General features: G+C 43.8%; 1 protein-coding gene across 2 annotated transcripts in view; it reads left to right on the top strand.

The window, feature by feature from the left end:
* Positions 1 to 16,107, top strand: part of LOC105025016 (collagen alpha-4(IV) chain) — a 31,713-nt gene that overhangs the window by 2,455 nt on the left and 13,151 nt on the right. For both annotated transcript variants that reach the window (XM_034291401.1, XM_034291400.1), the window contains exons 3-22: positions 1,989 to 2,031; positions 3,677 to 3,748; positions 4,207 to 4,341; positions 5,273 to 5,317; positions 6,261 to 6,377; positions 7,224 to 7,289; positions 7,597 to 7,632; positions 8,059 to 8,112; positions 8,521 to 8,556; positions 8,663 to 8,704; positions 9,180 to 9,260; positions 9,522 to 9,566; positions 9,671 to 9,733; positions 9,959 to 10,003; positions 11,249 to 11,302; positions 11,603 to 11,663; positions 11,803 to 11,910; positions 13,656 to 13,811; positions 14,889 to 14,996; positions 15,567 to 15,712. In XM_034291401.1, coding sequence (XP_034147292.1) covers positions 1,989 to 2,031; positions 3,677 to 3,748; positions 4,207 to 4,341; positions 5,273 to 5,317; positions 6,261 to 6,377; positions 7,224 to 7,289; positions 7,597 to 7,632; positions 8,059 to 8,112; positions 8,521 to 8,556; positions 8,663 to 8,704; positions 9,180 to 9,260; positions 9,522 to 9,566; positions 9,671 to 9,733; positions 9,959 to 10,003; positions 11,249 to 11,302; positions 11,603 to 11,663; positions 11,803 to 11,910; positions 13,656 to 13,811; positions 14,889 to 14,996; positions 15,567 to 15,712 — 1,513 coding nt within the window. The remainder of the gene's footprint in view (positions 1 to 1,988; positions 2,032 to 3,676; positions 3,749 to 4,206; positions 4,342 to 5,272; positions 5,318 to 6,260; positions 6,378 to 7,223; positions 7,290 to 7,596; positions 7,633 to 8,058; positions 8,113 to 8,520; positions 8,557 to 8,662; positions 8,705 to 9,179; positions 9,261 to 9,521; positions 9,567 to 9,670; positions 9,734 to 9,958; positions 10,004 to 11,248; positions 11,303 to 11,602; positions 11,664 to 11,802; positions 11,911 to 13,655; positions 13,812 to 14,888; positions 14,997 to 15,566; positions 15,713 to 16,107) is intronic.

The following is a 16,107-nucleotide window of genomic DNA, read 5'->3' on the forward strand; positions in this document are numbered from 1 at the left end:
GAAGTCTCGAATCGCCCTCACACATAGTCTCGAAAATGCATCTGAATATTCCAGGATTCAGGAGTCCACCGACTCGTCGTGCCCCTGCAGTGCAGTTTCACATTTTCCACACAGTTTAATACATGTTATGATCCAACTGAGAACGTACCTGTTTTCCTCCACCTGTTTGTTATGCTGCTCAATGGAGCGCCTGTATGCACTGTCAACTTGGGCTGTGACATTTACCTTTCCAAGTAAGCCCAATTTCACAGCATTGTCCAGATGACTCCCGCTGCTCTCATGTTATGCAATCCTCTCAGAAAGATGTTTCAAATCTTTGTAACCCGTCCTCGACCAAGTCCCATCTCCAACAAATAGCAGACATGGAAAACAGAAGAGTGCCTTCTTTTGTATTCTAACCGTTAGCTACTTTTTCTTCAAAAACCACTCCACGTTAAACCTGCGGTTACTTTTACCAGCAGTTTAAGAATGACAATATCCGTGGCTGATGGGCACCAAGTCACTTTACTTCAAGTTTCTCTTCAAAAATGAAGAGTTTCAAACCGGTGCTCGAGTATTAAATCCACTTTATTCATTTTCTCAAGTTATCTTGCGTTTGTGAAGCTAACAAGCTAGCTAAGACAATCTACCCTCACTTGACGACTAATGTTGGCGTCAGACAGACAGCCAATCAGGTCTGAAATACGAAATGACACTGTAGTGGGGCTACCAGCTGTCAGCCCCACTTGACATCAAATTTGTGTGTTCTACATTGATCACACTAAAATTCTGAGCATGCGTATTAATATTTTCACACGTACAATGTACATTGCCTTGTGAGAAAGGGGCTGGCCCCACATTCACGCTTAGCCTATTGCCTACTACTGTGAACTCGAATTGGCCGAACGCAGTCTGAAGCAGCAAGGGAGTGACTAATGAACATGAAATAAAATCCTAACACAAATGATAGGCAATTTAGGAAGATGCTATATTCATAGATAATAAATAATAGGAAGTAAGAATTAAACCTCTACATGGAAATTATGTAAATTACATGGTTAAAAATCTAAAACGAATTGCTTGACTTACGATGGTGCGTCATTGACCAGATGCACAGCTGTAAATAATTTGCCAAAAATATCAAAAAATTGCTTCAAAGATTTAGTTTTAGATTCTTAACCCATTATAACCCACAACCCCACCGCCATCCCATTCACACACACTGACATGGCTTTCTTTGTCTATATACACATGAGCCGTATAGACGCCAGTTACAGACATTTTGCCACACCTTTCAACTATTGTTTGATTAATAGACTTTAGTCACGGTTTCTTGATTGTAGTTTAAGTTGATTGACGTGATGTCTCATTGGCCTGTTTGAGAAATGGAGTTAATGATGATTGAATGATGATGCCATTAATTAGGTTTGATTCACACAAACCAGCTAATGCTAAACAAAGGAAACTTAATGAAAGGAATTAATTTCTTTAAGGAAAGAAGGTGTTTCTCTGGAGCGTCTTCCATAGAGACCAGCTCCTCCTGTCACACCTGGCAACTTCGCGTGCTCTATATCAGGTTTCAGGTAGCAACAATTCACCACAAGGGACAGTTTTGACCAACTCTTTATAATATTACATTTTCAACAATCCACATAGTCCAGCTGTTCACCTGAAGCAGTAGTTGAAGCAGCATTTGAAGCACTAGTTGAAGCACTAGTTGAAGCAGTAGTTGAAGCAGCAGTTGAAGCAACAGTTTACGCAGTAGTTGAAGCACTAGTTGAAGCAGTAGTTGAAACGGTAGCAGCCTTTACACTGGCTGATCAATTCAGATCTTTTTCAAACAGATTGATCTCCTGACCCGATCTCTAAAGACACTTGCAGATCAGATCTTTTCACATCAGGACTCTTTCAGAGCTGGTCTTAATGGGTCGAAAGATTCACAGTCCACCTGTGAATGAAAGATTGTAACTGAGCCGAGTGTATTTACTAAAGTAACACTGCAATTCCAGGTGGATCGTCCTGCTTGACATCTCTGGACAGAGAGCCGATGCTGTAAGTAACATTTCTATTTCTGTAAGTTACAGTTTTGGGGCATTTTGGGGCTTTCATGGGATAGAGACAGGGAGGACAGATAGAAGAGAGTGTTTTGCTGAAGGAGCATTGGGACAGACTTGAACCCAGGGATACATGTTCACCTGAGACAGCACCTTTTAGCGCCGGGCCAAACTGAGACAGAGAGAGATTTTTTTTACTCCTGTTTATAGCTGTCTCAGGTTGCAGACGTACAGATGCAGACTCTGTCAAATAAAAGCATATAAGCATAATTTGATTAAATGTCCTCTGACCGTGCATCTCTCTCCTTAATACTTTCACCACATCTAAACACAGGAGCTTAATTCTAGGGATATCTGGCATATCTTGAAAGGTCAGTGGTTCGAGCCCTGGGTGGGGCGATTGGATCCAGTCCACTGCTCTTCTGGAACCCTCTCTTCAGGGGATTGCTAGGCAGGCAGTTACAAAATCTCATTAGAAAGAGCTAGTAGGGTAAATTCCAGGAGTATCCAAATATTTAGGAAGACTACAAAAACATTGCTCTCTGTTTGTGCAACTGACTTTAAACACGAGCCATGGACAGGACACAGACAGTTGATAAAAATTGATTACAGGCAGTGAAATACCTTCGTCACATACGCTTTCCTGGTGTTCTAGGATGAATGGCCTTTGACCCATGACCTTGACCGCTTTTTTACCTCAACAACCACTGCTGTTGATGTTACAGTTGAATATAGTCAAAGCGCAAATTCCATTTCATCTTCAAAGACTTCTGCCTTCCATGTAGAGGTTCACAGTTCACTTTAGCAATGGGCCCCAATTCAAAGTCTATAGTGAAGAAGGGGTAGGTGCTTCCAGGTGTCTCTGTGGTCTGCGTCATTACAACCCGGGGTTCTTATATCCTGGCCACGGCAATCTGTGTCTGGGAGTCCCACTAAGGTCGGTGCCAATAGACAGGGCTGCCTTGCCACATCGAGCCTAGCTAACCCTTTTCGGTGGGCTGTTTGCCTGTATGCTACACTGCGGGCCTCATCATTGTAACACTTCTGGCAGCTTCAATGGATGCTAAATTTATAACTTCAAAAATACACCCAACCCACTGCACACAGATACACACACACACACGCACACAAACAGTCAACCAGACACACACACACACACACACCCACACACACGTTAACAGATTCAGACTTCTATACAGTTCTTGGCTTTTCCTTCGTTCCTTCTTGGCTGTACTGTAAACAGTAGGTCTCAACAGGACTTCAAGTAATTTATGGCAATACATGTCATAATAATACAACGTCACCAACTGGGTTAGTTAATGCAGACGCGGCTGTCTTGCCACGTTCACCTGAATGCTAAACTGCGGGTGTTAGACGAAGGAGCATTCTTCTCCGAAGCGTTTTGGTTCCGCACTGCTTCGTGGTTAAATGACCAATGCAATTCAAAGGATAATGACGGCAGTTTAGATGATAGTGTAAGTGTTGTGTTATGCCCGTTTTGATTCAGGAAATCATTCAGATCCACAGCGGAACGGCAGTCCTAGGAACCGGCCTGCGAGTCGTCACTGTTCAGGGGTCACGTAGGTCACCGACTGGCCACACCACATTGGTCGATTTGTCTGAGTGATGTTTTCCTCTTCCAGGGAGAGACGCTGCGCCCGTGTCTTGGCAGAGACTGCTCCGTGTGCGACTGTCTACCAGCCAAGGGTGCCCGGGTATGACCTGTCAACTCTCACCTCACTGGCCTGAGGTCAACCGCGTTTTCCCTTAAGGAAGCACAGTCCTTCTAGTCATCATCTGTGCGTTATTAAGTTAGGACATTTGTATTGGAATTGGCCTGGTTTACTTTTGGCAAAAACAATGGATTTGAAATTAATTTGACCTCAGACCTCACAGTCTCAGTTTCAACCAGAACCCCAAACTCAGGGAATCCCAAAGTCTCAATATGGTTCAACCAGGACCTCAAAGCTCAGTGAACCCCACAGTCCTGAGCGATAATACAGTGACATCCCTCTTACTACCTTGAATCCATCACACAGTAGTAACAATAACTGAATGCTGTAGTAATACTTTGCCTAGGCTTATGTGCTAATGTGATAGTGACAGTGAACTTTTTGGGGTGGTTTGCATGCAGTTTGTAACCCTAAACCTGACCCTCTCTGTTCCTCTGTAGGGGGCACCTGGAAGGCTGGGAAATGAGGGGAAACAGGGCCAGAATGGCCCCATGGGCATCACAGGGCCTCAAGGGGCCAAGGGCAGAAGGGGAGACCAGGGGCCAACTGGCCCAGATGGATTGAAAGGGGTTCGGGTAAGTGTGTGACTTTGTGGGTGTCAATTTGTGTCTGGGTGCTCATTTGGTTGGTTGGGTATGTTTGTGTGTTACTCTGTTTATGCTAATGCATGTGTGTGTTATGGCACGTGTGAGTGTGTATATGTTTGGTGTCTCTTATTGTTTCAGTAGTTATCTGCTATGTCCTTGGCTCTGCCAGTATTTACTGGCTGAATGAAAGAGACAGGCAGTCAGAGAGAGAGAGAGAGAGAGAGAGAGAGACAGGATGTGAGAGGTTGAGTGAGAAAGACAGGCAGTCAGAGGCTTAGTGAGAGAGACAGGCAGTCAGAGGCTTTGAGAGAGAGAGACAGGCAGTGAGAGGCTGAGTGAGAGAGACAGGCAGTCAGAGGCTGAGAGAGAGAGACAAGCAGTGAGAGGCTATGAGAGAGAGACAGGCATTCAGATGCTGTGAGAGAGAGCCAGGCAGGCAGTCAGAAGTTTAGTGAGAGAGACAGGCAGACAGAGGCTGAAAGAGAGAGACAGGCAGTCAGAGGGTGAGAGAGAGACAGGCAGTGAGGGGATGAGAGAGAGAGACAGGCAGTCAGAGGGTGAGAGAGAGAGACAGGCAGTCAGAGGGGGAGAGAGAGAGACAGGCAGTGAGATGCTGAGAGAGAGAGACAGGCAGTCAGAGGCTGAGAGAGAGAGACAGGCAGTCAGAGGCTGAGAGAGAGAGACAGGCAGTCAGAGGCTGAGAGAGAGAGACAGACAGTCAGAGGCTGAGAGAGAGATAGGCAGTGAGAGGCTGAGAGAGAGAGACAGGCAGTGAGAGGCTGAGAGAGACAAGCAGTCAGAGGCTGAGAGAGAGAGACAGGCAGTGAGAGGATGAGAGAGACAGGCAGTGAGGGAACGAGGGTCCTTTAACTTTCATTATCTGTACAGGCTCTAATAGCACCTTGTTTTTGTTTTACAGGGTGAGACTGGTCATCCTGGATTTTTGGGCATCAACGGACTCAACGTGAGTAAATCCCGAAGGCCACACACACACACACATCCATTAGGAATGCAAGTGTCAGACATTCAGCTATGTTGTTTAGCGTGACATGCCATTCCAAAATGGCTGCTTTGGCTACTGCTTGTATAAAGTTAAAACAGACTCTTTGCTTTTTTCAGTCTTCTTAGGGTAGCAGTTGAAATAATTGGACACATCTCTGAAATAAGATACATTTCCCCAGCCTTATATCACCTTTATGAATAGGGCCGTTCTGAAATGAGTCAAAGGAAGAGAAATGACTGATTAATGTATGACTAGGAGAGGGAGGGAATGAGCTTTGACCATTTCACCATTATTGGAATATCCTCCCCTCTAGTGGTGATATGCATGAAGTACAACATGTTAAAAGAACAAATGATCTAGAAAGCTCATCTAAAAAACATAATAAATCCAGAAAACGACTGCAGGTCTATAAAATATATATTGAAACTAACCTGGTATAACAATGTTCGGTCTTCCAAAGAACGTATTTTATCCTTTAACAGTTTTATTGTTCAATCTTCAGTCAGACAATCTTGTCCATTTCTATGAGTTGCACTTCATGTAAGTGATCCTCAAAGATCTTCAACCTCCAGGTCCGCTTGGTGAGGTAAATTTGACGGTGTAATTCCAGTGTGTTCTTGGTGCAGGCAGTCTATGTTCATTTGATATGGTGTCACACGACAGGTTAATGACGCTGCAACTACAGGGAATCTGTTGTAACTACTTAATATTAATTGCAGGGATTGTTTGATAATTTTTTATAGAGTGGAAATGACACAATTTAGAAGCCTTTTAAACTTTAAATATACTGCTTGTTTGCATCTCCTGTTGTGCAGAATTATAAATACAACAACCGGGATGTTCGAATCACAACACGGCGTTCGTATGTGTTTACTGAGTGAGCGTTGTTTTTGGGTTGTTTCAGGGTCACCCCGGGGTGGTGGGGCCTCCCGGCCTGCCGGGTCCGGACGGTTGTCCTGGAAACAGGGGTCCAACGGGGAGACACGGGTTTAATGGCACGAACGGGTTCCCAGGACCCAAGGTGAGAGCCTTCTAACCAGGCCCGGAGTCGATCCAATTGCACTGAAATGCCAATTCCCATTCGATCCTATGCTTCTAAATAAGGTACATTTAGATTTCAATCAAACAATCAAATTTGTTTTATAAATACCATTTTACATCAGCAGTGGTCACAAAGTGCCTTTACAAAACACCCAGTCTAAAACCGCTAAGAGCAAGCATCAATAGGGTTGATTCACATTGGCTCTGAAAAACTCCCTAATAGGGTTGAAACTTAGGAAGAAACCTAAAGAGGAACCACACTCTGAAGGGTGGCCAGTTCTCCTCTGGCGGTGTCAGGTGAAGGTTTTATGAGTACAAATTATAATAATTAAGAAATGCATTAATATGGAAATGAAATTGTCCCCAGTCCTGCTCCTAGTAATTGTACTTTCTGTGTGTAAATAAGGATTTGTTTTCATTATATTATTTACCAATAAACATTAAATATAATTAACCAATAAGGCATGAGAGGGTGTGGCCAATATATGCACAACACTACATGCAAAGTCTGGATACAGCCCTTAGCCACTGTATACTAGCAATGTACCACAAACCTCTGTGATTACTTTTGACAGTTATAAAGTGGTCACCCCAGTCCACAAAGAGTGAAAAGTGGTACCACTTTTTTTCAGCCAATCATAATGAAGTTTTGAAATCACCAAGCATATAACACCATACAGCTTATACTTCAGTGATATATTTGAATGTAAAGTTAGCTAGCATGTGTAGCTAGCTAGCATTCTGGCGGTGTCATACACTCCTTGTGGATTGCAGTGACAGGTGAGGATGATGATCAGCATAACCGACAGTCTTCACTTTCCTTCAGGGCTTTCCCGGACCCAAAGGAATCAAAGGGGATCCTTTCTACAGTGTGTCTGTCCCAGGCCTTCCTGTGAGTTAGCTTTGATATGTGTGTCTTTACCAGGCCTTCCTGTGAGTTTGCTTTGATGTGTTTGTCTCAGGCCTTCCTGTGCGTTAACTTTGATGTGTGTGTGTTTTTACCATACCTTCTTGTGAGTTAGCTTTGGTGTGTGCGTATGTCTCAGACCTTCCTGTTAGTTAGCTTTGATGTTTGTTTCTTTACCAGGCCTTCCTGTAAGTTAGCTTTGATGTATGTGTCTTTACCATACCTTTGGTGTGTGTTTGTATATAAACACTTTATAATAACAGTCTGGATATGGGCTTTATGTACGTGACAGGGTGACCCTGGAGCGGATGGATCTCCTGGGTTACCGGTAAGTGTTTATCACTCATGACTGTCCCTTTCTAGTGATGTAACACAGATTCATTAATAATTCATTAGTTTTACAACAAAGAACTTGGACACAAGTAAACGAAAGAATGACAGATCAGTAAAATAGTTTGAGCGTCAAGATTACTCCGTGTCACAGAGTGAAAGGGAGAGAAAGATAGGGGCTGAGCGAAGTGGCGTGCTTTTCATGTGGGCTGATGGGTTTTTAAAGGCAGATGAGATTACAAAAGCAAGAGAAAATAAATCAAATCAAGGTGGATTAGAAAGTGTGTGTGAATTTCTAAACTTGCAGTGGTGGGTGAGCATAATTCTTCTCCAATCACCTGGTTGTATGTCAAAATGTGCGTGTCATTTTGAGTTAAATGTAGATTCTAGAGGTGACATGAACGCTGTCATATTTTCCCTTCAGGGTTCTGCTGGGCCAAAGGGACAGAGAGGCCCCACTGGGCCGGACGGATTTAATGTAAGAAAACAGACTTTTCCCCCCGAAGGCGTGGCCGTTGAACACAGAGGCTTCTGGGATGTGATACATACATGCCGGTGGTTTCTATGACTTGGAGGGTGTCAGTACTGGGAGGGTGTCAGTACTGGGAGGGTGTCAGTACTGGGAATGTATTCTGGTGGGATACTGCAGCCCAGCGATAGAATGACATGTTAAGAATGCAGAACAGCAGGACTGAAGGAAAATATATTTTATCTAAAGTTTTTATTTGCAGAACCTACTGGTAGGGTGTATATTGTGTAGGAATCCGCAGACACATTTTTTCACATTCAAATGGGAACATTTATCGAATTGTTCTCGGCAACCGCTAAGAAGAACATAGGGAGAAACACCAGTATGTGCGTTAAGACATTTCTCTCTGTCACCCAGGGCCGAGATGGTGAACCCGGAGCCAGAGGGGAACCAGTAAGTAAATCTTTTACAAAGCCCTTTTTACATCAGAAGTTGTCACTAAGTGAATAAATATCCCATCCCTCCCCACCCACATTAACGACTGTGTTGGTGTTTCCAGGGTGACGCTGGCAGGTCACTGCCGGGCATTAAAGGTGACGAGGTAACTGAGCCAGTGAGAATGTGTTTACACACACGATGTTTACACCCTGTGTTTACACACACAATGCTTACACACCATTATTACACGCACAATGTTTACACAAAATGTTTAGCCACACACGATGTTTACACACACAATGTTTAAACACACAATGTTTACACAGTGTTTAGTAACAAAACGGTTACAGACACTGTGTTTCACACACACTGTTTAAACACACAGTGTTTACACACCAAGTTTACACACACAATATCTACAGTTTTTCCACACACAAAGTTTACTAACACAGTGTTTGCACACAGTGTTTACACACCAAGTTTACACACACAATATCTACACAGTTTTTCCACACACAAAGTTTACTAACACAGTGTTTGCACACAGTGTTTCACACACTATGTTTACACACAAAGTGCGCTAGGTGTCATCATCAGCTCTTCCTCCTCTTCTTCCTCCCACGCACCTCCCTTCTCAGGGGGAGCCGGGCCAGCCGGGCCCTCCAGGGCTTGAGGAAATCATCGAGCCTCCAGACTTATTCTATCTGAAAGGGTTTAAGGTGAGTTACTTTTCTCACAGCATTATTAGAATAGCAGTCTGGACTACGCTACTGAAAGCTCTAACAATAGTCTTTAACTCTCAATAGCAAACAGAACTTCTACTTTTATGTTCGTGGTATTTTTAATCAACGTCTATGTTTGAATCCCAAAATCTAGTTTAGCAAATTTGACTGGAATTTGTTTTTATAGTCCAAAGATGTGAATGATTTAAACCATAATTGATTTTAACCAAAGTTGCTCTACCTTTTTACTTGTCAAAGGGGGATAAAGGTATTTCAGGACTATGTGGACCCAGAGGCATATCTGTAAGTGTGTGTGTGTGCGTGTGTGCGCGTGCGCACGTGCAGCTTTTACTGTCCTGGTGGTGACACCTAGCCCCCTAAAACACGATTTGACCTCTAAATTACAGGGAGCAGGATCCTACGAAGGACTTAAAGGAGAAAAGGGCCTCGTTGGCTTCCAAGGCCCGCAGGTAAGAAAGAGGTCATGAAGGTCCGCAGGTAAGAAAGAGGTCATGAAGGTCCGCAGGTAAGAAAGAGGTCATGAAGGTGTCCTCCTTTTAATTAGAGTCCACCCACTGGTATCTGTAGTCCGTTTGACTTGATTTGGAGTAAGAAAAAATAAATAAATCCTGTCTACACCTGTTGTTAACGACGCATGTGACAGTAACATCTGATTTGATTGGATTCTCTTTCAGGGTCTCCCTGGAGTTTCCGGCCAACCTGGATTGACGGGAGCACAGGTGTGCCTTGTAGGCTCTTGGTATTAAACAGAACAGTGTTGTGAAGATGTAAACCTGGGACCTTAATCTGAAAGGGAAATAAGCGGTGCATCGTGCCACTTAGTGGGAGTTATAATATATCACATTATTATAAGTTCAGTCAGGATACACCCCTAATCCATTATATTGGTGTTGGGTGTCGGACAGCTCCATATAAAGCATGTCACAGTTGAGTTTAGTTGCAGTACATTTTCAGAAGTGTATTTTTTTGTCGCAGTATATTTTCATAAATCTCCCATTTTTCATAGTTGAAATGCTAAAATATATTATGTTAAGGCCTTACTGTGGTTTGGTGATTGGTTATTGAAAAAGAGAGATAGTTTGGGATGAGGATGTTGGATGTGGTTTGCTGTAGTCCCCACACTGCGGCTGTAGTCATTTAGCAGACGCTCTGTTTAGAGTTAGAGCGTGTATTATCTTTGGGGTTAGAGCATTTATTACCATTGGGGTTAGAGCATGTATTATCTTTGGGGTTAGAGCGTGTATTATCTTTGGGGTTAGAGCGTGTATTATCGTTGGGGTTAGAGCGTGTATTATCGTTGGGGTTAGAGCGTGCATTATCTTTGGGGTTAGATTGTGTATTATCGTTGGGGTTAGAGCGTGTATTATCGTTGGGGTTAGAGCGTGTATTATCGTTGGGGTTAGAGCGTGTATTATCGTTGGGGTTAGAGCGTGTATTATCTTTGGGGTTAGAGCGTTTATTATCGTTGGGGTTAGAGCGTGTATTATCGTTGGGGTTAGAGCGTGTATTATCTTTGGGGTTAGATTGTGTATTATCTTTGGGGTTAGAGCGTGTATTATCTTTGGGGTTAGAGCGTTTATTACCATTGGGGTTAGAGCGTGTATTATCTTTGGGGTTAGAGCATGTATTATCTTTGGGGTTAGAGTATGTATTATCTTTGGGGTTAGAGCATGTATTATCTTTGGGGTTAGAGTATGTATTATCTTTGGGGTTAGAGCATGTATTATCTTTGGGGTTAGCGAGTGTATTATCTTTCAGTTAGTTCAGTGATACCATGGAGACTCTTAAATTCCTCATTCTAATTCCTAATTCTGCGAGTGGCACCATCACATATTACTGCCGTAGTAAGTACTTTTTTTAATTCAGAATGTTTACAAAGGGCAGTGCTGGTTGGAAATGACAGTCCCAAGGTTGAGTTCTAAATTGCATAATCCCAATTTGGTTCTTGCTTTCCTGCCATTCAGGGCAATCCTGGAGACTGGGGACTTCCTGGTCTGATTGGCCACTTGGGACCGAAGGTGAGCTGGACTTAAAACCACAGGCTCTCTCCATTATCACCAAATTCCCTCAAATGAATCAATCAATATTCATACAAAACAGAGAACAGCCGCAGATTGTTTTTAAAATCCTGCTACTACAATTTCAGTTAAGCTTTTCGAAATGGAAATGCCCAGGAAGTGTTTCTAAATTATGTAACCTGTCCAGAAAAAATCTCCCAGGCCTACTTATGAGTGCTATTATCCTATGTTGACCCCCAGACCAATATTAATTAATGTATTATTACCGTTAAGTCAATACTTGTACATCTATTACCACAGGGTTTCCAAGGAGACAAAGGGATCAGAGGACCAGACAGGGAAATATCTTCAAATGACACCGGTAACACAGCCTTTCAGTCATACAGGACATCATGTTACAATATGAAAACAACGTGTTAGAATGGACACCTACACAGGTCGGTTCTGTGCTTTCTTTTGTCTCTTTATCATTACCAGTCGGATGATCCACTGTGTTGCAGGTTACCGTGGTGATCCCGGATCCCCGGGTCTAAGAGGGCCCCCAGGGGACATTGGAGAGATGGGGGTCCCTGGATTCCCTGGTCCACCAGGGGTGGTGCTTTTCCCAGGTCTACATTTCACCTCCTTCATGTGTCCTCAGCCAGGGTTGCTATAGTAATGCTGACATTATGGTCTGGCCTGTCCTACTACAGTAATACTGATGTTATGGTCTGACTTGTCCTACTACAGTAGTACTGATTTTATGGTCTGACCTGTCCTACTACAGTAATACTGATGTTGTGGTCTGACCTGTCCTACTACAGTAATACTGATGTTATGGTCTCACCTGTCCTACTACAGTAATACTGATGTTATGGTCTGACTTGTCCTACTACAGTAATACTGATGTTATGGTCTGACTTGTCCTACTACAGTAATACTGATGTTGTGGTCTGACCTGTCCTACTACAGTAATACTGATGTTGTGGTCTGGCCTGTCCTACTACAGTAATACTGATGTTGTGGTCTGACCTGTCCTACTACAGTAATACTGATGTTGTGGTCTCACCTGTCCTACTACAGTAATACTGATGTTATGGTCTGACCTGTCCTACTACAGTAATACTGATGTTATGGTCTGACTTGTCCTACTACAGTAATACTGATGTTGTGGTCTCACCTGTCCTACTACAGTAATACTGATGTTATGGTCTGACTTGTCCTACTACAGTAGTACTGATTTTATGGTCTGACCTGTCCTACTACAGTAATACTGATGTTGTGGTCTGACCTGTCCTACTACAGTAATACTGATGTTATGGTCTCACCTGTCCTACTACAGTAATACTGATGTTATGGTCTGACTTGTCCTACTACAGTAATACTGATGTTATGGTCTGACTTGTCCTACTACAGTAATACTGATGTTGTGGTCTGACCTGTCCTACTACAGTAATACTGATGTTGTGGTCTGGCCTGTCCTACTACAGTAATACTGATGTTGTGGTCTGACCTGTCCTACTACAGTAATACTGATGTTGTGGTCTCACCTGTCCTACTACAGTAATACTGATGTTATGGTCTGACCTGTCCTACTACAGTAATACTGATGTTATGGTCTGACTTGTCCTACTACAGTAATACTGATGTTGTGGTCTCACCTGTCCTACTACAGTAATACTGATGTTATGGTCTGACTTGTCCTACTACAGTAGTACTGATTTTATGGTTTGACCTGTCCTACTATAGTAATACTGATGTTATGGTCTGACCTGTCCTACTATAGTAATACTGATGTTATGGTCTGACCAGTCCTACTACAGTAGTACTGATTTTATGGTCTGACCTGTCCTACTACAGTAATACTGATGTTATGGTCTGACCTGTCCTACTATAGTAATACTGATGTTATGGTCTGACCTGTCCTACTATAGTAATATTAATGTTATGGTCTGACCTGTCCTACTATAGTAATATTAATGTTATGGTCTGACCTGTCCTACTATAGTAATATTAATGTTATGGTCTGACCTGTCCTACTATAGTAATATTAATGTTATGGTCAGACCTGTCCTACTACAGTAATACTAATGTTATGGTCTGACCTGTCCTACTATAGTAATACTAATGTTATGGTCAGACCTGTCCTACTACAGTAATACTAATGTTATGGTCAGACCTGTCCTACTACAGTAATACTAATGTTATGGTCTGACCTGTCCTACTACAGTAATACTAATGTTATGGTCAGACCTGTCCTACTATAGTAATACTAATGTTATGGTCTGACCTGTCCTACTATAGTAATACTAATGTTATGGTCAGACCTGATGTAATCCCCTCAGGTGACCCTTCATCTCTTTTTGTTGTCCAGGTCGCCCAGCACAGCCGGGTACCCCGGGTCTCCCTGGTCCTAAGGGCCTTAAAGGGGAGCCAGGCCGATACCTTTCTCTGGTACCTATACCAGGACAACCAGGGGAAAGAGGGCTTCCCGGGTCAAAGGGGTACAGAGGTCTTCCTGGCCCTCCAGGTATAACCAAACAATATCAGTCTCACTTCGCTTTTATTCCTAGAGGAATAAAACATGATTTATAAATGCCTGAAAGGACGTTCTGCGGTCAGACTTTTGTTTCAGAGAACGCTTGTGAGTTCCCCCGTTAGTGCAGATATATTTTCATGCCTGTGTAACTGGTTTCATTCACTTCAGTAATTGAAATGATATACATTTTAAACAAAAACGATGGAATTTCTAGCGTAAAAGTGGGGTATTGTGTGAAGTGTTACTGAAGTGGTGTCCTTTCCTTTGCGGTGCACACTCTCCATTGGCCTGACAACATCGTCACATATCAACTGCATTTACTCATCTCCCAGGAAGTGAGCTTTGTGTCATTGTTTGTTAAGCTGTCAACGTCTTTCAAATACTGTCAGGCCTGCTTACCAAATGGCACCCTAATCCCTATATTGCTCTTGACCTCGGCCCCACGAGTTGGGGTTAGTCCGCGGCTTGGGGTTAGTCCACGGGTTGGGGTTAGTCCACAGCTTGGGGTTAGTCCACGGCTTGGGGTTAGTCCACGGCTTGGGGTTAGTCTGTGGCTTGGGGTTAGTCCACGGCTTGGGGTTAGTCCGCGGCTTGGTGTTAGTCCGCGGCTTGGGGTTAGTCCACGGCTTGGGGTTAGTCCGGGGCTTGGGGTAAGTCCACGTCTTGGGGTTAGTCCGGGGCTTGGGTTTAGTCCACAGCTTGGGGTTAGTCCACGGCTTGGGGTTAGTCCGCGGCTTGGGGTTAGTCCGGGGCTTGGGGTTAGTCCACGGCTTGGGGTTAGTCCACGGCTTGGGGTTAGTCCACAGCTTGGGGTTAGTCCGGGGCTTGGGGTTAGTCCGCGGCTTGGGGTTAGTCCGCGACTTGGGGTTAGTCCACGGCTTGGGGTTAGTCCACGGCTTGGTGTTAGTCCACGTCATGGGGTTAGTCCGCGGCTTGGGCTTAGTCCACAATGTATGGTGCCAGTTGGGATTCAAGCTATGGGCTGACGGACTTCCTAAAGCCTTCATTACTGCCTCGGCTAATGATCATCAAAGTTACACTGTTTCAGTTAGACTTTTTTTGGGGGAGGGGGGTCATTTCCCGTAGTAATTGACTGTGTCCCCGGGGAGCCGGGGGAGCTCGGAGAGAAAGGTGATCAGGGATATCCTGGATTAAAGGGATACCATGGAGTAAAAGGTCAGTGACCTGCTGATTGTGTGTATTTCTCATGTGTGCACTTGTTACTTTCATTGTGTGATTGTGTGTCTGTGTGTCACATCACTGCTGGTCTCCACAAACACAATACAACCTGACTGTTTTGTCCCTGCAGTTTTTTGTAGCTGATTTGGTCCACACAGGGATAAAGGTGATTTTCAGCTTAGGTTTAGGGTAAAACATGCATTTGGGTTTAGTGTTGGATCGGGTTAGTTTTAGTCTTACGGGTTGGGTTTAGGTTTAGGCGTGCAGGTTTATCCTCTAACTGTAAACTGGTCTTGATAACATGTAGATTAAACTACTATGGTTAGTGTGAGGATTAAGATTAGAGATATGATCAACTATTTTTGGGCAGCATAAAGATAGCAAAACAAACATGTCTGCGTGTGTATGTTTTACTGAACTTCTGGGGACTAAAAGCCTCCACTCATGTGTGTGTCTGTTTGTGTGTGTGTGTGTGTATGCCTCTGTGTGTGTGTGTGTGTATGTCTGTTTATGTGTGTGTCTATTTGTGTGTGTGGGTGTGTGTGCCTGTGTGTGTGTGTACTCCAGGCAGCAGCGGTGGGTGTGAGTGTACCCCAGGAATTCCAGGTGGACCCGGCCTACAGGGGCACCCAGGATACGATGGACTGCCAGGACCCAGGGGAGAGACAGGGGACCATGGAGAGACTGGGGACCCTGGCACCCGAGGACCACATGTAAGGAGGACACGTGACCCACAGACCCTTAATTAACCCTGTAACTGTAAAGGTCAAACTTACCGGGCCCTGTAAACATGCTGCATTAATCGGTGTTGTATATTGGTTATGTCTGGTCTTTAGTGTGGACAAGCCTCGATGCGATAGATTAATTAGCAACCTTGTGTTTTTAAAGTTGATTAAATATGGTTAGTTCACTGAGAATACATTCTCATTCACGGCAACGACTTGGTTGCAATCAACTGCCTTGCTCAGGGACAGAACAACAGATGTCTCACCGTGCCGGCTCAGGGATTCGATCTTGCAACCGTCTGCTCTAAACATTGGGCAATCTGCCAATGACAAAAACAACCTGTTCTCTCCATGCAGCGAACTATTATCTCAGTATCACAGTC

The sequence above is a fragment of the Esox lucius genome, chromosome 3, assembly GCF_011004845.1.
Source record: "Esox lucius isolate fEsoLuc1 chromosome 3, fEsoLuc1.pri, whole genome shotgun sequence".
Classification (NCBI taxonomy): domain Eukaryota; kingdom Metazoa; phylum Chordata; class Actinopteri; order Esociformes; family Esocidae; genus Esox; species Esox lucius.